Here is a 23,455-nt window from a genome sequence, read left to right as displayed (position 1 = left end):
TCAGATTATCTTCAAGGAAAGTTCTTTTTATATGTGCCATTGTATCAAATTATCCCACCACGATTACCACCACTCAAGATAAGAATGTAGATTGGAAAAAAATAAGACAGCTCTGAAAATATTACGAAGTTCAAATTTTCATGCATATTTTACACTCAATAAAAATATTGAGTGTTCAAAATAACGTTAAGAGGGTAATATTGAAAGCAAATTTATCTTCTGACATCTCTTTTTATATCTTTCCTAAATTATAAGCCTAACCTAAATGATATCAAAAATCTAAGGTGAAATTGGGGAAGGGCTAACACTCAATTCACCACATGTCTCTAGTACCATGATATTTGGTATTATCCAAATGAAAACCCGTATTTTAGAAATTTTAAAAATTTATGTGTTTGGCATAATTGAGAAACAGTCTATATGTGTAAGAAATGTTACAAAATATATGAATGGTTCAAATGGAAAATAGGGTAAAAACTGCCCAATCATAAAACATAATCGATATATACACATATTGATATATATATTAATGTATAATGAACAAAAACTCAATCCTTTCCCATGTAGGGTGAACCTGGTGCCGCTGGTGAAAATGGAACTCCAGGACAAACAGTAAGTACTGCTTACTGTCAGTCTAAATCTGTATACTCTTTGCAAGCTGGAACTTCTTTAATGTTTTGGCTAATTACTATTTCCCTCAGCTTTGTATTCTTTGATGTTTTTCGACTAGCCTTCTGCATACTTACTTGGAATCCATTATCTTTTAGTTGGCATTACAACCTATTTATTTGTAGTGGATTCTTGTGCATGTTGGAAATTGAACAAAGCAAATGATGCCTGTGACTTTTTCAAAATTAGCATTCAGGATTTCATTGAAAATATTTCTGCTTTTAGGGAGCCCGTGGGCTTCCTGGAGAGCGAGGACGTGTCGGTGCCCCTGGCCCAGCTGTGAGTGCTTCCATTTTTGCTCATTTTCATCCCTTTAAAAATCTTCTGATAATTGCCTTTTAACTTTCCACTTGACTTTTTCTCTTTATTTACTTCATAGGGTGCCCGTGGAAGTGACGGAAGTGTGGGTCCTGTGGGTCCTGCTGTAAGTTTTGACACTGAAGAATTTGGAAAGAGTTGAGAGTATGGGATGGAAGCTATCTTCTTTGTTAATTTCCTATGGAATAACACCGTTTTAGACACCTTACCAAATATTCTGTGGGGTCTGTTGAAGGTCCTATTTATACGTACTATCCCTGGGGTGTTGATTGATTTATAAAGTAAAATCTACTGTACCTTGGATACTCTGAATGTCTTCCCTTTGATAAGACTACTGACAACAGACTAGCTGTCAGTTTTTTCTTTGCCAATACTAAATAAGATCAAACCATTCCAATCTTCTGTTGTTGTTGTTGTGTTGTTAATTTACTAGGAGGAAATGTCTTACCACCTTCTACTTTGATTTCAGGGTCCCCTTGGGTCTGCTGGCCCTCCAGGCTTCCCTGGTGCCCCTGGCCCCAAGGTAAAAATATGGTGACCATTGTCATTACCTTGATAAACTTTTTGTAGTGATGAGAAAGATAGGAGCTGTGTTTGCAGATGGAGAGATAATTACAGAACAGGTACCTTAACTAGTCCCTCCTTCAGAGTGGATATAGAGTGACCAGTTTTCTCACTCCCAGCTTGAAATCGATCATCTCTCTGCGTTTGAGCACTATGATCGTAGATGTAGATGACAGCATGGAAATTGATTCCATGGGGTCTTCCGGGTTGCACTCCCAAACTCGCTGGGACTGACTAGCTGAGCACCAAAACCTCTCCCACAGGGAGACAGAGGTAGGTGAAGGTAGCACTGGGAGCCAGATGGCAGAACCAGGCCACGAAAATAGGAATCCATTTTCTGGTCTGTGGTACCAGACGATTGCAGTTCTGAAGAAATTTCATAAAATTGGTCCTAAAACTGGAGAAGTGCTGTTTCTTTACGTGTTGGCTAACGCCCCAGTGTCATTCCCTCTTTTAGGGTGAAATTGGACCTGTTGGTAACCCTGGTCCCGCTGGTCCCGCAGGTCCCCGTGGTGAAGTGGGTCTTCCAGGTCTTTCTGGCCCCGTTGGACCTCCTGTAAGTAGCCATTGTCATTAACCTTACTGAGTGGAAGAAAACAAAAACACCAAAGGAATGATGATGAAGTCAAGGAAGAAGAGAAATATTCCTATTAACTGATATCTTTCTGCCTTCCTTTTCCTGGTAGGGTAATCCTGGAGCCAACGGCCTGACTGGTGCTAAGGGTGCTGCTGTGAGTATGTGGTGGGAGTGGCTAACATGCTGCTGTGGGTTAGAAGGCTGCCTCGCCTGTCAGCGGCCTTAGGATCGACCACTCTGCATTTGCCTTCACAGGGCCTGCCCGGTGTTGCTGGGGCTCCTGGCCTCCCTGGACCCCGTGGGATTCCTGGCCCTGCTGGTGCTGTTGGTGCTACTGGTGCCAGAGGACTTGTTGTAAGTAGTCATGGCTGCGACTTTCATCATCCATTATTTCATCACTGTCTAGACTTCCTCTTGCACTTTTTAATTCTTATTGTTTCCTTCCTTAGCATTTAGTTTGTATTTCTTCTGTCAGTGCACGTACACGTCTCTTCCTCTCATGCACACACATACAGACACACTCCTGCTATCCAAAAACATTACCCAAAGGTCAGTGAGGCATATTTCTATAAGATCATTCTTGTCCTTTCAGTCAAGACCATTCCCCGGTAAGCTTTTTAAATATCAACTGGGCACATTTCTTCGAGAACTTGAGTTTTTCTTTACCTTGACCTATAAACATTTCAAGATGTTTGTCTGCAAGAGAGTTGTGACAAATGTTTGTCATGTGACCACTGTTTTGTATTTGACCCTAGGGTGAGCCTGGTCCAGCTGGTTCCAAAGGAGAGAGTGGTAACAAGGGTGAGCCTGTAAGTAGTTCTAGAATCACAATTTTATAAAGTTATTACTTTTTCATTTAAAAAATAATACATTTTTAAAAAGTTATTACTTTTTCTCTAGCTGGATATGACATAAAAATTATTTTTCCTGTTCCCCCCTCTTTTGTTTTTTCGTTAAATAGGGCTCTGCTGGGGCCCAGGGTCCTCCTGGTCCCAGTGGTGAAGAAGGAAAGAGAGGCTCCAATGGTGAATCTGGACCTGCTGGCCCCCCAGGACCTGCTGGGCTGAGAGTAGGTACCAAGTATTCTTGACACCCAGACACACCAGAGGCAGAGGATGACACCCCTTCTCTGGGAATTGGTCAGAATGATTGAGTGCATTTTCTAGACAAAAGAAGCATCTGCTTTCCATCTGCTTTATTAAATTAGTGATTTTGATATGTTATAAAATTGGTCTGGAAACAATATTGACCTACTTTGGCAGAATGTCTCCTCCACACATTCCGTTGGGGTTTGGATGAAGTTTTTTGGCTTGGTTGGTGTTCCTATCCCCATCTTAAGAGGATCAAGATTTCTTGCAGGATGCCCTGTTTCAATAAACTCTGCCCTATGTGATTCAAGGATTTTTCTGCAATTCTCTTCTATTTTATGCGCTTTCTTACAGGGAAATCCTGGTTCCCGTGGTCTACCTGGAGCTGATGGCAGAGCTGGTGCCATGGTAAGGTGTCTGTTACTCATTTTCTGGGAAGGAATTTGATGCTTAAGGTCGTGGGTGTGTCATTCACTTTTGCATCCTCCTTCCCCACTTCTTTTCAACAGGGTCCTGCCGGCAGTCGTGGTCCAACTGGTGCCGCTGGTGTCCGAGGTCCCAATGGAGACGCTGGTCGCCCTGGAGAGCCTGGCCTCATGGGACCACGAGTAAGTTTCAGATCGATTCTGAGCAAGTCACACATGGAACTCTTTCCTTTTTTAAAGGGATGATTAATATTTGAAGACGACAATTAAAAAAATCAAAAGTAAATTTGTTAGTTGACTTGCCGATGGTTGCCTTTTTAATTTAACTGCATCAAAGCCCAGTAGATATTTTTCCAAATTTGGTTAGTTCATAAATTTCCTATTTATTACTTGATACAATAGCTGTAAAGTTTTTGGAAGGATTGATTTATTTTGATATATCCAAATTAAGTTGGTTCTCCTGTCAGCATGAATCTTTTATCTCAATTTGTGAGTTTTACATAAGGTGTTCATGGAACGTATTAGGACTATACATTATCAGTTTATTAGATTCATAAGTGGAATCATTTTTCCAGCAATCGCCAAGTGCTATAATGTATTCAGCATCACACTTGCTATGGAGAAATGACCTTTAGATCCGTATGCACTCTAATCCATAGCAATAGAGTAATTTTTTTGCCTCCATTATCTCTATGGATGAATATCAATGGTAATTATACCATAAACAAGTAATAAAGACACCAAATATAGCAATAAATAAATCCACTATGAAAATTGCTTACTAAAAGTATTTGTTTTTCTATTATGAGTAAATACCATGATACATTTTGCCCACATAGTATGTTGCCTAACAGTTTCTTGATATATCTGCAAATAGATCAGTTGTACTAAAACTCAGTGAAAGGCACAAAAAAATCGAAAGAAATATTTTAGATCTTTTCATACCTCCCAGTTAGTGGCTAATACCCCTAATGATTTGCCCTAGGCAACAAACAGAAACTGGGGGAAAAGTGCTTTTGTGAGATTTCAATTAATTAGATCCTCAAGTATGTGCATGCAAGTGCCAATATGAAACATATTAATTTGCTTTATAGGGTTTTCCTGGTTCCCCTGGAAATGTTGGCCCAGCTGGTAAAGAAGGTCCTGTGGTAAGTATTGCTCATTTTCCATTATATTTTCAAGGACACTGATTACAGCCTTATAAAGTCTATTCTGTGGCTTATTTATACATGAACACATTGAAAATAAATATCAGCCACATACATCATCTGGGAACGCAAAGTAATAGATTGTAATTATGGAGTCCAAATGAACGCAGGACTGAAAGGGGAGGAGGAAAAAGAAAAACATTGCAGGGAAAATTGAAGAGGGTAACAACAATATAGAAAGAGAGAGAAAAGAGGGAATTGTGTACATATGAAATTGACTTGGCTGTGTGTGTACCAACATCCTAATTAGAAAAGGAAAATGAATTCATAATTTATTGATGCTTTATACAGGAAGCTCTATTCATTCAGAAAATGATAATTTCATCTCGTGACAGCATCACAAGCTTGAGGTTGTAAGACCTGTTGATGCTGAGCAAAGATTAAGTTAACTCTGGTTTCAGGGTCTCCCTGGAATTGACGGCCGGCCTGGACCAATTGGCCCAGCTGGAGCAAGAGGAGAGCCTGGCAACATCGGATTCCCTGGACCCAAAGGCCCCACTGTGAGAATCACCATCACCTCCTCTCCTTTGGCAGTTTTTGGCCACATTTCACCAAAACTCTAGTGTTTCTCTCTTGCCTCAGTTCACTCTAACTCAAAGGCGTCACTTTCAATACCAGAAAACTGCAAGCCACTTACCACATTAAAAGTTGACCTCCAGTGTATCACTGTACACCTTCTGAAAATCCATCTCCTGAGTCATGCTTCTGCAGACACAGGTGTACCTTTGTTGTATGCGGAGCTGCATAATGACGGATCATACCTGAGATAACAGAATTTAAGGTCTAGGAATCTAAAAAAAAAAAAAAGCAAGAAATTAATGTTTCAATATGGTCACAGTTAATTTGACATTAAATGTGTAAGGTGTTTTTTTTTTTTAATGTTTTTTATAGGGTGAGCCTGGCAAAAGTGGTGAGAAGGGTCATGCTGGTCTTGCTGGTGTTCGAGTAAGTGTTCATTTCTCTGCGGGTCTATCCATGTAGCATTCACCTAGGAAGCACTTCCTGTGAAGTCACCTGATATCATTCTGTCACTTTCTTTCCAAGATGGCATCCCTTCGGGTTCTTTTACCATTACAAAATGTTTTGTTTTGTTTTGTTTTGTTTTTTAACCATATTTGTAAGGAAGTGAGCTATAACAAAGCAGAATATATATTAAGTCAGAAATATTTATGGATGCCTTTGGTTTTTATTTAATTCATCCTCTGGCATTCATAAATTGCCCTCCACCTGTGGACTTTCTCTGAGCCATATCAAAAGTTAGTAGGCAGTATTTGGGCCTTGGCAGGGGACCCACCATGAGTTTAATTCATGCTAAAATGATAAGCTTTATTTTGAGGAAGTAAAGTCTGAGGCTATGAGGTATCTCAAAATACCTGACCCAGGGGTCACTCTGAGCCTTTCTGCTAAACATTTTAGGGCGCTCCAGGTCCTGATGGAAACAATGGTGCTCAGGGACCTCCTGGACTACAAGTGAGTATTTCTCCCACTCTTGTTCTTTTCTGCCCTAAAGTGAATCTGGTCCCCCAGAATGACTATTTCCTTTTTCTAGCCCAAAAGTTATGTCACTGGACAGTAATGGTCACTAAATTCCTTTATTTACGCTGTCTTTCCTATCACTTTCAGGGTGTCCAAGGTGGAAAAGGTGAACAGGGTCCCGCTGGTCCTCCCGGCTTCCAGGTAGGTCATCTCAAACCTACAGAATGCTGCGTTTGGTCAGACTGCCCAGCTGGAAGTCACCATACTGCTCTCCCCCACCACCCAGAGCATGATTTAGGAACTGAAGCAAAGAAGGGTTCATTTTTTTCAAGGCAAATTTTCATATACTGCTTTAATAACATACAGTAGTCAGTTGTCATGTTGATATTAGATAGTTCCCCCCAAAACCCAATTATTAGCAAATCCTGCGAATATGGCCATAAGATTGAGATTGATATTTCTTTCATGTAGGGTCTGCCTGGCCCCTCAGGAACAACTGGTGAACTTGGCAAACCAGGAGAAAGGGTGAGTAAAACAAGTTATTATAAATTCACCTACACTTGGGACATTCCCCCATTTAATACCCTACTGCAGTGCAATTATATTTACAAAGGAAACTTCATATTTCATATATTAATGATAGTGTTCCACATATGTTGGTACTGATGGAAAAAATGATCCAAGTTACTCAGTTTTTTTCAAATTACTTTGTTTTAAGGATTGAATGAAACATCACATTACGGAAGTAAAATAAATCAATAAACATTCCATTTAATAGCCTTATTTTTTGTATTGCTCTTGGTAAATACAAATTATGTCCTTCCCCTTAGTGAAAAGTAAATGCACTGATTTTCCATCAAACTAGCCCCTGACAAATCACATTTAATATTTTTCTTGGCATTCAGACATGGCACCACTATCCACAGTCAGGGCATGAGTTCTGAGTCATTTTCTCTGTAATTGTGATGAATGTTTCTCAGTTCAGTTACATTATATGGCCTGGTCTTCTCTGTCAATAGTGGGACACATTAAGGAGACAGCTGGTCAGTAATAAAAGAGATACACTTGGGTATACAACTAGATAATGCATAATATGACCATTTCTATTAAGACAGCAGCCTGTTATATGACTAAAAATAGGCAATGTCTGATATTATTCATCATTATTTATCATATTATCAAAGGAGATAGTCTGTATGGTCACTTTTTTAAAAAGCAATAAACTAAATAATGGGAAACTTAAATTTCCCGATACCAGGTTCTAGGAGAGATGTAGCTTTGATGAATGGGATTCCCACTTTTTGTATCTTTCCATACACAACTGAAAGTTTTCTTGTTCCTAATAGCCCATGTACTGATACATATATACCCACGTAGGTAGAACCTATCTGGCTTTATTTCACTGTTTCAAGTTTTCTAAATATCTTATTCATAAGTAGATTTAGAGAACATACATTAATTTCATGCCTTTTTTATTCTCATGTTTTGCCTAGGGTCTCCCTGGTGAATTTGGTCTCCCTGGTCCTGCTGGTCCAAGAGTAAGTGTTATTTGATTAATTTCTATAAACTTCTGGATATGTTTTTTAGAACAAGCTCTGTTTTCTCCTAAAAACTACTGATGACCTTGCAACAGGTTCCTGACATTCTTCTGTAGTCAAACATTATCTGTAGAGAGCATTTGATTTCTGACTTGATAGTAGACTTTTTTATTGAATTGCTCACATTTCTTACTAAACAACCACATGGTTATAAGAAATATAAATGAACTAACATATGTGTTATTTTCAGGGATTTATATAGACAAGCATGATATATTTATGACAGTGTCTTGACTTGAGCAAAAGAAAAGTAATATTTTACTAAGATTTCAAGTCAATTTTTGCAATGTGCGCTAATGTTCAAAATCTAAAGCTGAAATCATGAGTGTACTTTTACCAAAAATAAACAAATAAATAAATTTAGTTTGTCTGTGGTCATTAGAATAACTAGAATGATCAGTTTGCTCCTAAAGTATCCTGTTATGTGGCTAGTTACTTTATATCTGGGATGTCCAAACAAATTTAGTACCACAGAATCAAGTTATAACAAGGGACTTTGAAACAGTTGCAATGTGGACTTACGTGTTAAATATTCTGGGCCACAGAATGCTAAGTCATAATGATATTTACATGCAAATTAGGAGATATTTAGGTAGATAGACAAACACACATACATATACATATACATATACATATACATTCATCCTCTTTATAACTGTTGCATCAGTATTGAACATGCCCTTTCTGGCAAAAGGGAGCATGGATATGATAATATTTAATCTTATCTACACCTGGCATCACTATTCACCTAAAATGGCATAATGTTTCCCTTTGAATACTATGTATAACTGGCATCTCTTTTTTCCAATGGATCTATCACACACACACACACACACACACACACACACACACACACAGCAAGCAAACAAACAAAGTAAATTCAAAAGGCTGAATGTTATATTCTAAGAGCAACACATTTTGGAATTGTAGCCACAGAACATTAGAGCTGAATGAGACTTTAGAGATTATCTCATCCCATCCCTTCATTTTACTAGTAGAGAAATTAAGAAACAATAATTATAATTTACTAATAAATGGCAGAACCAGGATTCAAAAGCTAAACAAGTGTGAATTCTAATGGGTAAAACAGTATCTTTGAAAATGATTCACAGTACAATACTTCTTCTAATCCCTTTTTTTACAGGGGGAGCGTGGTCCCCCAGGTGAAAGCGGTGCTGTTGGTCCTTCTGGCCCTATTGGAAGCCGAGGTCCTTCTGGACCCCCAGGGCCTGATGGAAACAAGGTAAAATTATATGTTATATACTACTGGTTTGGCCCAATATACTCTAGAATAAGTAGATCCTTTACAACAGTAAATAGTTTTTCAGATTTTTTTTTTTACTTATTTCTAGTCCTGTGATGATTTCCATGTCAGTAAATAACAAACTGATTCCAATGGACCTGAATTTTTCCAAAAGAAGGAAAACCCAGTGTTCTATACACATAAAGGAATTAGTAGGAGAAAACACTCTTTACTCATAACTGTTTACACTTCTGTTTTAATCTAGAAATGTCATATATATTTGGACACTATTTTTAGAGAACAAACTTTTACCTTCTTAACATTCTACTTCAGAGTAAAATTTCAAAAAGTAATCTAAATTTTAATAAGAAAATTTATGATAAAAATTAACTGGACAGTACATTCACCCCAAAAACAGAAACCTGAAAATTTGTTTCAAAATAGAATCTGTGGTTTAGATTTTAAAATACGTGGAATTACTTTAACCACAATAAAGAAAAGGCAACTCATATTATTTCTGATTCTTACCTTTAAAGAAAAAAAAATGTAAAGATTAGATGCAAAAAGCTATTTGTTATATAGAAGGCTATTGGGAAAAAATATAATGAAAGTAAGAGGGAGAAAGGAGGAAATAAGAGAGGAAATATGGTTCTGTGAGGTAGCACTTTCAAAGAGTTTCATCTCAGAAGCTAGTCAACAGGTTTTAAGTATGTGGAATTGCAGAGCTTTATATAAAAATGGAGGCTATAGTCCCCACTCTTAAGGAGATTAAAATGTAAACATCTCCTCAATTGATGAGGTCTCTTTCCATCTTCCCTGTCTGGGCTAAGAGATATATCCTTGAAAAATGGTTGTGGGCTAGCATTTTTCACTCTCTGCCTCCCATTGTCCTATCCAATTCTTTTCCATGCCTGACTTCCTTAAGAGGATTGGGAGCAGGTTATAGAAACATCACAGCCACCCACTCCGACTACGCTCTTCTCTGTAGTCACCACGTTATAACAGCGCCTGTCTCTGTTATAGCCACCCTTCTTTCAAAAGCCCTCCTTTATGTCTCTAAGTAGACAAGAATGTTATCTATTAAGCGTTTAAATTGGAATCCTTCAAGAGTTTGAGTTTTCATTTTCTTCTTGTGCGACTGAAATAATTGATTTCACATGTGTTTGATTGAAGGGCGAACCTGGTACTGTTGGTGCTCCCGGTACTGCTGGTGCAGCTGGTTCTGGTGGGCTCCCAGGAGAGAGGGGTGCTGCTGGCATGCCTGGAGGCAAGGGAGAAAAGGTACCCTCTCTCAGTGCTGGATCTTAATACATACTGCTGATGAGTTCTCACAAGAAGGCTGCTGCACAAGGCTTGCTCGATTTTTTACAATTCTGGGCAGGTGGTCTAGTGGCGTTTTGGTATCTGTCATGTGGGGTCTCTGGTCCCGCTCCCCGCACAAGAACATAGGATATGGTGAGGCCAAAAAGGAGGACCAATGGAGCCATAGATAGGGGAGTCGTACCACTATAGTCTCGCTGGCGGCTGGTCGAGACACAAAAGCAAACATCCACCAGTACCCCAATGAGGGGTCTTCCTGCACCCCCGTCTCGCTGACGGCTGGGCGAGACACAAGAAGTAGGATCAACAAGATCCACAATCCACAATCTGCTTGCTAACCGCACTTGCTAGCCGCAATCCGCCATCAGTTTTTCTGCCAACCAACCAACCCCCTTGCCAGCGCACCCACGGCAGTTATATTAGTGGCTAATGGCTAACTGGGCACAGCTGATGGCCAACTAGTCACAGCTGATGGCCATCTGATTACAGCTGATGGCCATCTAATAACCGAGCCAGCACGTTTCGTGAGGAAACTGCTCTCTGGGACCCTGTCCCCACACTGTCTATATATGTTTCCCTCTGCCACCTAGCACCTACACATTTCTAAACTCACTAATCTGGCAAAGTTCCTTGCTACCATGGAATTTCACGCCAACAGATGGTGTTGAGTAATACATGAGGCTCATTTTAATGCCACTGACAATAATGCCTCATCCTGCCCTAATTAATGGCAAGAAGCTGTATTGAACAGCTGTCAACCGTGCTGTTGCATCACTTCTGCCGTAAGAGTGATTGGGCACTGAGGCCCACGGTGATGTTGCCTTGTCATTCCGTCCCCGTGAATTTGCACCTTGCTAGATTATGCTTCAGGAGGGTCGTGGAAATTAAAAGAGAATATTTCCCAGAATAATCTGGGAAGGGCTTTGATTATTTTTCCTTTCTTTTCCTCATTCAGCATCCTATGTGATGGTAGGGAAGTGAGGCATGACTAAAGATTTTAAATGGCTGAGGCATAGCAGCATCTTCTGTAAAAATACTCCAGATTAATTTGGGTTCAAACATTTGGTCAGAAAACAAAACGTTGCTCCTGCTTTATATTTTCAGGGTGAAACTGGCCTCAGAGGTGAAGTGGGTACCACAGGCAGAGACGGTGCTCGGGTGAGTAAAATGGTGTCCGTTTGCTTGCACTTAGGCTCTCTTTCTTTTACATGTCACTCAGTTTGAGTTGAGAAGCTTTCCAAAATAGAATTGACTAAAGAAGGATTCAAGTTTAATAAGAGAGTATTCCATTCCTTCCTGGATAGGTGTCCAATAATATCATTGTACCTGTTCCAAAAGAAAACTTCAACAGGATTTACCCGTTGAAAATCTAGCCTGGATTTTCTACTTTCCTTAGTGTTAACCATACCAAGTACAAACTACAAGCTAAGAACTCTCGGGTTAATGGAACTTTAAAGGATTGTTGAAGTTATTGTAAGGCTTTAGAAGAAAACAATAACTCTTATATTTTTAAGAAGCCAGAACCTCTGACAAGGTCTTGTTTATTCAAATATATGCCTTAAGAATGTGTCACTCAAAGAGCAGCCCCAAAGATTAGCTCGTTAATGCCATGGAGATGCCAAAGATAATCCCATAGAGGTATAATAGCCCTACCTGGAGTGCTGGCATCATGGCTCTACAGGCCATAAGCTTGGTTCCTTCTTTTCACCTCTCCCTCAGAGCTGATTAACTCACTGTGGCACATCCTAATAGTCCTGTCTCTGAATCACAGTCCGAACTGTTGCAAACAAGGCTACTCATTTGCTGCTCTCCAGGGAATTTTACAAGAGCAGAGCATTTACCTCTCGCAAATTCCTAACCTGCTTTTGACGTACACATTTCCATAACCTTTATCACTGGGGTACTCTCCTCCTGAGAGTGGCTTCTAATAGTCTCGATAATTAGAACTGAAATGCATCAGAGGCTTTCTGGTTGTCTACCCAGAGGGCGCAGTGAAAGTTTCAGTCGCTGTAGAAGCACAGCAAGGGGGAATAAACAGCAAGGGTCCTTTTTGATAGTATGGGAGTGTCATTAGTAAGACTTGTTTCCTTTTTGGTACCAGGGTCCTCCTGGTGCCATGGGTGCCCCTGGTCCTTCTGGAGCTGCTGGTGACCGGGTAAGCATGCATTTTCACTGAGCTGAAACTCTCTGAGCCAATAGCAGTGTCTAAAATTTTCTGCCTGCCTTAGCCCTTCCCCCTACCGTCCACAGGTCCCCAGCGATTCATTGTTACGGCTTGGTTTAAAGCCCACTTATTTAAAAGCCTGTCTGTTGAGATGGGGCAGCGGGAAACAAACACAGAGTGTTTAAAGTTCTCTTTCCCTTCCCATAGATGTGCCAGCTATGTGATCTATAATCTCTATCATTTGTTTCAAAGTCTTTCTCTGTTACCCATTAACAATATCCTAAAGCCTTCTCAAAGCCTTCAGTTGTACCAAAAAAAAAAAAAAGAAATCAATAAAATACATAGTACGCCCATTTCACATCGAACAGTCCACTTAAAATAGACCTTATTTATTGTATTGCAAAGATTGCAGCAAATACATCAGCGCTGAGTTCATCTAAAAATTAAAATGTCCTCCTGGTATTGTGGGCACTGATTTATAGTGTTTTCGCAAGTATATGACCAATACCACTTCTACCCCTAAAATGAATACAACATTAAGCAGAGTCAGAACCCACTTCACTTTACTCTGTGAGGTGCACACTGGTTATCTCTTCCAATGCACCTGCAAACCCTGACAAGGGCCCAACTCACTACCACCGTTCGCTCTCCCTTCCACCTCTGTGAGCATCTGTGTGAGTAACACGCTGATATTTGGTCCCATCATAGGGTGAAGCTGGTGCTGCTGGTCCTTCTGGTCCTGCTGGTCCTCGTGGTAGCCCTGTAAGTAGAAACCTGGACACTCATTTTGGACACTCATGACTTTAAGTGAATTTATTGGTGAATCTACTATTGCTAAGACATTTTTAAACCTCTCCTTCCACCTAGGGTGAACGTGGTGAGGTTGGTCCCGCTGGCCCCAATGGATTTGCTGGGCCTGCTGTGAGTATCATATATCGCAGGTTAATCTGAAAACATCCCAAGTTGGTAAGTAGAGTGATTTGGAATACCTGAACTATAAAACTGGTCTTTTCCAACAGGGTGCTGCTGGTCAACCTGGTGCTAAAGGAGAGAGAGGAACCAAAGGGCCCAAGGGTGAAAATGGTCCTGTTGGTCCCACAGGCGCCGTTGGACCTGCTGGCCCATCTGTAAGTTGAATTCATTGGTGGTCATCACAGCCTGTAGAGTTACCCATGAAATCTTATGATTCCACATACATCAGTCAAGTGCCTACTACACATAGCAGGGAATGTACTAGATAGAAGATGATTTTAAAAGTCAGAATTCTAACAATTGCACGCTGCTTTACAATTTATAGAAGTCTCATATATATTATCTTACTTCTTTGATAACACCATCGGGAGGTAAATTGAAGTAAGAACATTTATTTTATATGACACAGTTAATCATTTTTAATTTCTGGATTTGCTTCTGATAGACATGGGAATGATCTCTTTGAAGAAAAGAATAAATTTGTAAGAATCATCTTATGATTTGACACCATCTTTTTGTTTTTGTTTCCATTTAGGGTCCAAATGGTGCCCCTGGTCCTGCTGGAAGTCGTGGTGATGGTGGTCCCCCTGTGAGTATTTAAAACAGACTCTGATAACTTTTCTTTCTTGAAAAATCTATTAGGGACAACTTGAAAGTTTGGAAATTTTTAGAAAATTGGACCTATAATAAGGAGACACTGAGATTCAAATTAACTCTATTCAGAGACATTCTGAAATTGAAGTTAAGGAAAGGTTCATGGGATGTTAACTTACTCCCAGCTGGAACTCGGTGCTGTGTATGTTGCTACCACCTCACTTGAGATAATAACCAAAATTAACCCCAGGTACTTTGTGAAATGGGTAGTGTATTTCTTTGGCACCCTGTATTCTTTTGTTGATGCCCCCTTCTTTTGCCTGACCAAGTCTAGAGACCCAGAGCTCCCCAGGAATGAACTCCACTGACTCCTTCCTTCTTTCACTGGACAGCAATTAATACTCTTGGTCTTTTGTTGTATCTTCCCTTTGTAAACAAATTTACTTATTCAGTGTCCATTCCTTTAGCACCCAGCCAGGTAGTTAAGACAGTTATTAATATATACACATTCATGTATAATGGCATAGTTTCTTGTCTTCTAGCTCTTACAACCCTCAGGTAACATGTTGACATTTCAAAAAGGACCATCAGAGCCTTAATGCAAAATATGGGTGTGGCACCTGGGGACATGTGGGAAGATGTGTAGAGATGGAGGGTCTCAGGTGTGCTGGTTAAATAATACCTTACATGAGATAACCACTATCTACTCCTTGGTCCATCCCTGGTCACCTGGTATCAAGGATTTGCCAGAAGAGAAATTTCCATTTTACCCAAATCTCTGAAGTTGGTGTTGATTGTAGAATTTCAATGTGCTTCATTCTTAGGGCGTCACTGGTTTCCCTGGTGCTGCTGGACGTACCGGTCCTCCTGGACCCAGTGTAAGTAAATCACTTCAAAATATGTCTTTATTCACTCTAGCAGAAGGACCTGGCTTTTGGTAGGAAACTAGTAAGAAACTCTCTTTGAAAACATGCTACCAATATTTAGTTATTACTTTCCCAGTCTGAAATCGTTTTTTCTGAACCATTAAGGCAAAATCATCACATATTATAGTTTATAATATCAGTTTAAGAGGATTTTATTCATGTGAACAGAAGTCCCCTTTTAGGGGCATGGTCTCTTTGTTAAAAATAAATTTTTTTTTAAAAAAAGCACAATTTTAGTCACATATCAGATATTTCTATATCTAATTACCCTTTATGGCCAACATTCTGCCTCCATTGTTAAAATGTAATTGTTCCTGAATTTCAAGGTGCTTTGGCCTCTAATTTAATTCTGATTCAGACTCTCCTGTCAGGACTCAAGAGAATTTAATTAATTACCAAGGATTAAGTCTTCCAGTTAAGGTTTCAGGGGAAAAAAATAGCAAAGATGTTGATTTCTTGGAATCTTTTTACAGGTTCATAACATAAAAATCTTCATTCCCTGTAGGCATTTAATTAAAGCTAGTTGAGAGCATATGCGATTCCTCATTTATGAACAAACTGCCAGTATTGGCTTTCTTCAAAAAGAAATGAGTAGACTCCTCCAACAAAGTCCCATTCATTTACAGCTACCTCTTATAACTATACATAGTTCCAATATGCCAGGTTACCGGTGTCACACCATTGCTTGTCCTCACAGACATTTGACATACTTCGGCCTCAGTCACTTTATTATGGCCTCAGGAGAAGGAAGATGGGAGTTGCTTCTTCCTACGAGAAAGAACGTTAAAGAGTCAAAACAGTTCTTCCCAAATGCCAGCATGTTATTTTGTGGCTTCACACTGCATCTTACTATCTAGAACCTCGGCTACTCTCTTCCAGGTCTGTGATGATTAACAGAAAGTAAATGACCTTGTACGTTTGCCCACAGGGTATCACTGGCCCTCCTGGCCCCACTGGTGCTGCTGGTAAAGAAGGAGTTCGTGGGCCTCGTGGTGACCAAGGTCCAGTTGGCCGAACTGGAGAAACAGGTGCCGGTGGCCCCCCTGGCTTTACCGGTGAGAAGGGTCCCTCCGGAGAGCCTGGTACTGCTGTAAGTGATTTCAAACTCTTTTGTCTTAATACTTTGTGTTGAATTAAAATAAAACCCTTAAACAAATCTTCAAATGGTGTATATGTGTTGGTGAGTATTGCTGGTTCTCAAGTAGACCTCAACTGAGCCAGGAAATCTGTCCCAAAGATATTGAGGTGTTATAGCTTCAGCAGATGCTCAGAAAGCACTAGATGGGGATGATAATAAATGAGGAAACTCGCTGTTTTTAACAAAACAGCCCTTTAAGCTGTTGAGGGCACCTTACTGGTATTGGGATTAATAGAATCCCTTTGCCATAGTCATCCTACTGTACATTAATCACTCTCAGTAAGCTACCAATTCTTTAAATGTGCATTGTCCAGTATTATTGCTACTCTGAAATGTGCGTTTACTAGACCTGGTTCAATTAGAGGCAAAGGTCAAAATTTTCTTCCTGGCACAGATTCTATAAAAATTCTAATCCATCACCCCAGATGGCTTCATTAATCTCAACCACATATTTTTTTTTAATGTTGTTCCATTGGTCTCAAGGAAGAACCAGGTACAAAGAAATATATATATATGTTGAGAAATATACATATGTCATCACCAGAGAAAAGGATATCCAAGGATATGTCCTGCTAATAGGAGACCTTTTTCTAACCTGAGGATAGCTCATTCTCACAATCCTCAAGCCAACCTAGGATATCACCTATGGTCTTAACAGTAACACTCAGTATTTGTCATCTTGCTCAGGGACCTCCTGGCACTCCAGGTCCTCAGGGTCTTCTTGGTGCTCCTGGTATTCTGGGTCTGCCAGGCTCTAGAGGTGAACGTGGTCTACCAGGTGTTTCCGGATCTGTGGTGAGTGTTTGACACCATTCTTATGTTCATTAACATAATAAAAGATTTTAAAAGCTGCCACTTCAAATGTGACAGATTGATCACTGAATAACTCCACTTAAGATTTTTTATTCATGGCATTTTCTTTATACAGATCACATGTCACTTATTTAAGAAGCTTTAATACTACCTTACTTAGACACACGCAATAAAGACACAGCTTAACATTATGCAGAATGATTTTTGTTCTTTTCACATGCTTAAGAATGATATAAGCTCTAATTGCATTCACTCCTCTGCAATATGAAATGCTGGCACCATTTATCCTGTAGGAAGAATGAAACTCTGGAAGTTCTAAATCATTCCATTAAACCTTATACGTGACAGCAACTAGGAACCAGCTCATCTCCATAAATTCTCTCAATTTTATGAATTCATTTCATTCAGGCTATCAGATGAAACTAGGTTTGCCTCATACAAGCAACATTTCAAAACTACATAAAACTGACCATCATAAAAGTCTGTAGGAGGAGGGCAAGGATGACACTAAGGACACTTCTTACCATTTTGTGGCCTAGTCACTTTCCATTTACCTTCTTTCTTCACACTGTAATCTCTTGGCTAGGAATGTTTCAGGAGGCTGAGATTGGCACTCAGTTCAATGAGGAATGTTGTTTTGTCTTCTCTGCTGTTTTAGGGTGAACCTGGTCCTCTCGGCATTTCAGGTCCACCTGGGGCCCGTGGTCCCCCTGGTGCTGTGGGTAATCCTGGAGTCAACGGAGCTCCTGGAGAAGCCGGTCGTGATGTGAGTCCAGCACTTGGTTTGTAAAGTCATGCCTACCGCTGTTTCACTGTGTGCAACTTTATATCCTGAGCTAAGGTTCTCTTGTTTCAAGTTTCTAAACAAGATGTCTGATTTGTCATAATGTCTACATATACTGACCACTCATAGTATTGAAAATATGAAAAATTACTGGACTGGGGGATTGGGTCTTTAAATAGCATACTTCAAAGTTGGCCAAAATATTAAAAACACCTCTAAAAAAATCAAGGTTGGTAAGTTCCTGTCCTTATTTTTGACAGTCTAAAAGGGGGTTCTCTATTGAGCACTGGGAGTGATGAAGGCAGAACAGCTGAACTGTTCTGGGGCTACAGTGGGCTACAGACCCTCACTGACTGCCTTTTTTGGCATCATGTCTTCACAGGGCAACCCTGGGAGCGACGGTCCCCCAGGACGCGATGGTCAACCTGGACACAAGGTTGGTGTACATCTTCATGTTTCTCTAATTTAAAAGTGATGAAAATGCAGGCCAGACTGATGCTAAGTTTCATTTTGCCTCTGGTAGGGAGACCGTGGTTACCCTGGCAATGCTGGTCCCGCTGGCGCTTTGGGTGCACCTGGTCCTCATGGCCCTGTGGGTCCCACTGGCAAACATGGAAACCGTGGTGAACCTGTAAGTTGTAAATACCAGTCCCTTAATGCTGTCATCCTCACACGCTTCACTTCTGACCGCCCCACACTTGGTAACTGTGGGGGCCTGGGGAGGGATATCTGGGGCTTGGCTGAAGACTTACTGTTTTGTTTTTTGTTTTGTTTTTTGACTTACGGTTCTCTTTTCCAATTCACAGGGTCCTGCTGGTTCTGTTGGTCCTACCGGTCCCGTTGGTCTAAGAGGTCCTAGTGTATGTACATGGTGAAGCTTTCTTTACAAATTATGACTTGGGATCAATACAGATGGTCCATTAAGAAAATAAATAGTATATAGGCTAGATTTTATCTTTTTTAAAAAATTTAGTCCATGTTGAGAATTGCTACAAATAGCTTTTAAATCTCTTCTATTTCAAATATCTTCTGCTTGTTTGTATTAAATAATCATGAAGATCTAGCCAACTTTATATATAGCTCGACTAAAGCAGATTAGGAGAGAGGAGTAGCACCCCCATGGCTTTTAGAACTTTACATGTCTTGATTACATTTATCAACAGATTAAACAATATTTGTTGAGAAGTGAGTGTCATTTAAAAAAAAAATGTAAATGTCCTATCTGTCCTCTTTCCTTACAGGGCCCACAAGGTATTCGAGGTGATAAGGGAGAGCCTGGTGATAAGGGGCCCAGAGGTCTTCCTGGCTTAAAGGGACACAATGGATTGCAAGGTCTTCCAGGTCTTGCTGTAAGTAAAATGAGGACATCCAGCATATATGCAAATCTTAAAGGCCTTCGACTCGAAATGATCTTTCTCAGATTTTCACTGTGATTGTTCTAAAATGCCCTATATCACATTCATTTCCCATTCTCTGGCTAACTCCATCTCTCGGAGATAATGCTATTTCATCCCAACATGAAAAGGTGAGGGTTAAGGGAGATATATTAAAAATCTCCTGGCAACAATGTCCTTCAACCCCACTTAAAATAAATATAATTAGAGGAATGACTAATAGTGCACTGCTGAAATAGCTTGTAGGAAAAGAAATAATTGAATATAATAGACATAATGGGAGAAAAGAGCCCCATTTTACATTTTCAATTTTCTCAATCCTGAGTTCATTGAAACTAAAGTTTTCCACTCAATTTTTAAAAATCTATTTATCAACGTGTTCTGAAAATGTGATTTTTCCTGTCCTTTCTTTAAAGGGTCATCATGGCGATCAAGGTGCTCCTGGTGCTGTGGGTCCCGCTGGTCCTAGGGTAGGTCAATCTAAGAGATATTTGTCTCTGAAATATAGCCAATGCCGGGCAGGGAGCCCCAGGCCTCTGCTCTCTTGGGAGGTTTTCACTGGCTCACACAGACTTGGTATCCTTCTTCCCTAGGGCCCTGCTGGTCCTTCTGGCCCTGCTGGCAAAGATGGTCGCACAGGACATCCTGGTACAGTCGGACCTGCTGGCATTCGTGGCACTCAGGGTAGCCAAGGTCCTGCTGTAAGTATTATTTGGGGAAAGAATAAAGGGTATCAGTCACCTAAGGCATGTTTTCTTCAGACTAAATCAGGAGTATTATATCAACACATTAAATAGTCCCTGAAATTTCTCTGAAATATGTAAAAATGGTCTGTATGTCATGAGCTGTTTAAGCCCATCCCTGCCAGTATGCCTGGGAGCAAGTTGTTTATTTACATGAACTTGATTCTTTTGTACTTATTAGAACATGCTTTTGTATAATGCCCATCTGAAATCCTGCTGTCCTTGAGGTCTCTCACTGCAACCCAATACAAAGCCTCCTTTTTCTCGCTTTCCCCTTTGCAGGGTCCTCCTGGCCCCCCTGGTCCTCCTGGACCTCCCGGCATAAGTGGTGGTGGTTATGACTTTGGTTTTGACGGAGACTTCTACAGGGCTGACCAGCCTCGCTCACCACCTTCTCTCAGACCCAAGGATTATGAAGTTGATGCTACTCTGAAATCTCTCAACAACCAGATTGAGACCCTTCTGACTCCCGAAGGCTCTAGGAAGAACCCAGCTCGTACGTGCCGTGACTTGAGACTCAGCCACCGAGACTGGAGCAGCGGTAGGTCAAGATGTCCAAGTCAGACTGAGCTGTCTCACAGGTTGGGTTTTTCAAAATCAGTTTCTACTGACATTTAGAATGAAAGGTATTTGGGTAAAAACTGTATTAGGTGAATCATAATTAATGAAGCACTTTGTTCTCCCAGCCATTACCAATTCTCAAGCTTCTCTTCATATACATATGAAGAGAACAAGTGCACAACTTGTTCTCTTCATATATATATATGATTTTCCCCTTTTCGTGGTAATATGTATCCTGATTTGATTTTTCACGGAGGAGAGAAGGAACTGCCTAATCTTGAAAATAGCTACTCTCTTCCTGTTAAATGTGGGGTAAACAATATAACCGTACAATCAAATTGTTATTTATGAGAATCAAAATCTTTGACTAGTAATTATTAGAACCTATGCGCCACTCAATGAGAGGTTTTATGATGTGGGTCTTATTTTCTTAAAAGGTTACTACTGGATTGACCCTAACCAAGGATGTACTATGGATGCTATCAAAGTATACTGTGATTTCTCTACTGGCGAAACGTGCATCCAGGCTCAACCTGAAAACATTCCAGCCAAGAACTGGTACAGAAGTTCCAAGGCCAAGAAGCACATCTGGTTAGGAGAAACTATCAACGGTGGTACCCAGGTGAGGATCCCTACAAACATTCCTCCCCTTACTAAACAATATTTTTTAGGATTGTTTGCTTTTTTTTTCATTATCCGTATTTTAATCCTTTACCAAAATGGGCTTATGGAAACAACCTACTCTTTTCTTGGGTTCCAGTTCTGTCCTAGATTGCATATTAAAGATGGATTGATTGGACATAGCGATACAATTCAAAGTTATTATGCAAATTTGACTTAACTAATAATCGCTGAAGAAACTGACTAATGTCATTTAGCGTAAAGGAGTAGGAGCCAGCATATAGCCCCGTACTCATGCATACGTATTTTCGGATCATGAACTGTTCTGAATTTTCAATCAAATCTTTTCACCAACTTGACTGAATGCCTACTGATGGATATTACTGAAAAAGAAAAAGGTTCAGATCTCCTCCCCTTGCTTTCTTATTCTAAAGAAGAAACATACACAAAAGGGCTTATCGGAAAGAGGTACCTTTTTGAGATGACCTTGCTCAACCTGATCATTCCTCTCTCCCTTCTAAGTAACTAATACTTCAAAGACACGTGAATTTTGTTTCCTTCAAAAGTACCTTCTTCCTAAGGTTCATATAGGAGTCCATTATTTCTCTCTATACCGGACTTTTTTTTTTTTTTTCCAATTGGACTCTTAGTATCTGAGTCCTTCTCCACTTAACTGGAATTCCCATCTTACTCTCTGTAGTTTGAATATAATGTTGAAGGAGTAACTACCAAGGAAATGGCGACCCAACTTGCCTTCATGCGCCTGCTGGCCAACCACGCCTCTCAAAACATCACCTACCATTGCAAGAACAGCATTGCATACATGGATGAGGAGACTGGCAACCTGAAAAAGTCCGTCATCCTGCAAGGCTCCAATGATGTTGAACTCGTTGCCGAGGGCAACAGCAGGTTCACGTACACTGTTCTTGTAGATGGCTGCTCTGTAAGTAATAGTGAAATATGGGAATAGCATTTATTTTGGGGTGGGGGGTGGGGGTGGAGTCCTAGTTTAGAGCATTAAATGAACAGATAAATGAAAGACCTAACTTATTCAATCTTTTTTATAAATGTATTGATTTAAATTCAGATGGCAAATCCAGAGTATTCTTATCAGATATTGCCTTCCTAAATTCTCTGAAATACCCATAACTTAAAATTTCTTGAGGTTAAAAGAGCTCAAGCTATAATTTATTGTTACGTGTATTTTATTGTACTTATTAGTACAATAAGATTATTTTTCTTCATGTTGTCTCTACAATATGCTATAAATGGAAGAAAAATTAAAATGCACTAATAGCAGTACTGCATACCCCGCAACTCTCCGCCTTTCCCTGCCCCCGACATATATCCTGCAAATGATGACATAGAAATAAATCACTTGGAATATGTATTGAAATGTTTTTTTTTAAAAAAAAAAAATTAGATGGGTATGAAGCTTCTCCCCCTAAAGAGACCGCTGATGATGTTGTTTCAAAGATGAACTTGTTGATCTGGGACCCATGTCTTGAGAATGACAGAAGCCATAAAGTGGTTCTTACACTGTCTAAGGCTCAGATGATATTAGATTCAGAAATAGTCTGCATTATGTATGTTTCTCCTTCTCTCTTTTTTAAACAGAGAAAGACAAATGAATGGGGAAAGACAATCATTGAATACAAGACAAACAAGCCATCTCGACTGCCTATCCTTGATATTGCGCTTTTGGACATCGGTGGTGCTGACCAAGAATTCGGTTTGGACATTGGCCCAGTCTGTTTCAAATAAATGAACTCAACCTAAATTAAAAGAAAGGAAATCCAAAAAACAACTTTCTCTCTTTGCCATTTCTTTTTCTTCTTTTTTAACTAAAAGCTGAATCCTTCCATTTCTTCTGCACATCTACTTGCTTAAATGGTGGGCAAAAGAGGAGAAGGATTGATCAGAGCATTGTGCAATACGATTTAATGAATTCCCTCTCCCTTACCCCCTCCCCCAAAAGATCTGGAGTTTTTTTTTCAACACTCTTACACCTGTTGTGGAAAATGTCAACCTTTGTAAGAAAACCAAAATAAAAATTGAAAAATTAAATAAAAACCATGAACATTTGCACCACTTGTGGCTTTTGAATATCTTCCACAGAGGGAAGTTTAAAACCCAAACTTCCAAAGGTTTCAACTACCTCAACACACTTTCCCGTGAGTGTGATCCATACCATTAGGTGCTGACCTAGACGGAGATGAGCTGAGGTACTTGTTGTGTTTTGTTCACAATACAAAGGTG

The 23,455-nt window shown here is 39.9% G+C and overlaps 1 protein-coding gene across 1 annotated transcript in view; it reads left to right on the top strand.

The window, feature by feature from the left end:
* COL1A2 (collagen type I alpha 2 chain) overlaps positions 1-23,287 on the top strand; it is a 35,859-nt gene extending 12,572 nt beyond the window's left edge. Inside the window, exons 13-52 of the mRNA XM_033088523.1 lie at positions 568-612; positions 895-948; positions 1,049-1,093; positions 1,457-1,510; positions 2,009-2,107; positions 2,238-2,282; positions 2,384-2,482; positions 2,884-2,937; positions 3,090-3,197; positions 3,571-3,624; positions 3,726-3,824; positions 4,736-4,789; positions 5,251-5,349; positions 5,741-5,794; positions 6,266-6,319; positions 6,473-6,526; positions 6,797-6,850; positions 7,819-7,863; positions 9,068-9,166; positions 10,340-10,447; positions 11,591-11,644; positions 12,588-12,641; positions 13,359-13,412; positions 13,518-13,571; positions 13,670-13,777; positions 14,158-14,211; positions 15,041-15,094; positions 16,071-16,232; positions 16,968-17,075; positions 17,752-17,859; positions 18,260-18,313; positions 18,401-18,508; positions 18,684-18,737; positions 19,119-19,226; positions 19,688-19,741; positions 19,865-19,972; positions 20,297-20,555; positions 21,013-21,197; positions 21,897-22,139; positions 22,814-23,287. Coding sequence (XP_032944414.1) covers positions 568-612; positions 895-948; positions 1,049-1,093; positions 1,457-1,510; positions 2,009-2,107; positions 2,238-2,282; positions 2,384-2,482; positions 2,884-2,937; positions 3,090-3,197; positions 3,571-3,624; positions 3,726-3,824; positions 4,736-4,789; positions 5,251-5,349; positions 5,741-5,794; positions 6,266-6,319; positions 6,473-6,526; positions 6,797-6,850; positions 7,819-7,863; positions 9,068-9,166; positions 10,340-10,447; positions 11,591-11,644; positions 12,588-12,641; positions 13,359-13,412; positions 13,518-13,571; positions 13,670-13,777; positions 14,158-14,211; positions 15,041-15,094; positions 16,071-16,232; positions 16,968-17,075; positions 17,752-17,859; positions 18,260-18,313; positions 18,401-18,508; positions 18,684-18,737; positions 19,119-19,226; positions 19,688-19,741; positions 19,865-19,972; positions 20,297-20,555; positions 21,013-21,197; positions 21,897-22,139; positions 22,814-22,960 — 3,507 coding nt within the window. The 3' untranslated portion in view covers positions 22,961-23,287. The remainder of the gene's footprint in view (positions 1-567; positions 613-894; positions 949-1,048; positions 1,094-1,456; positions 1,511-2,008; positions 2,108-2,237; positions 2,283-2,383; positions 2,483-2,883; positions 2,938-3,089; positions 3,198-3,570; positions 3,625-3,725; positions 3,825-4,735; positions 4,790-5,250; positions 5,350-5,740; positions 5,795-6,265; positions 6,320-6,472; positions 6,527-6,796; positions 6,851-7,818; positions 7,864-9,067; positions 9,167-10,339; positions 10,448-11,590; positions 11,645-12,587; positions 12,642-13,358; positions 13,413-13,517; positions 13,572-13,669; positions 13,778-14,157; positions 14,212-15,040; positions 15,095-16,070; positions 16,233-16,967; positions 17,076-17,751; positions 17,860-18,259; positions 18,314-18,400; positions 18,509-18,683; positions 18,738-19,118; positions 19,227-19,687; positions 19,742-19,864; positions 19,973-20,296; positions 20,556-21,012; positions 21,198-21,896; positions 22,140-22,813) is intronic.
* The last annotated feature ends 168 nt before the right edge of the window (positions 23,288-23,455 follow it).

The sequence above is a fragment of the Rhinolophus ferrumequinum genome, chromosome 20, assembly GCF_004115265.2.
Source record: "Rhinolophus ferrumequinum isolate MPI-CBG mRhiFer1 chromosome 20, mRhiFer1_v1.p, whole genome shotgun sequence".
Taxonomy (NCBI): domain Eukaryota; kingdom Metazoa; phylum Chordata; class Mammalia; order Chiroptera; family Rhinolophidae; genus Rhinolophus; species Rhinolophus ferrumequinum.
The sequence above is the reverse complement of the archived record's forward strand: the minus strand, read 5'-3'. Positions and strand labels throughout refer to the sequence as shown.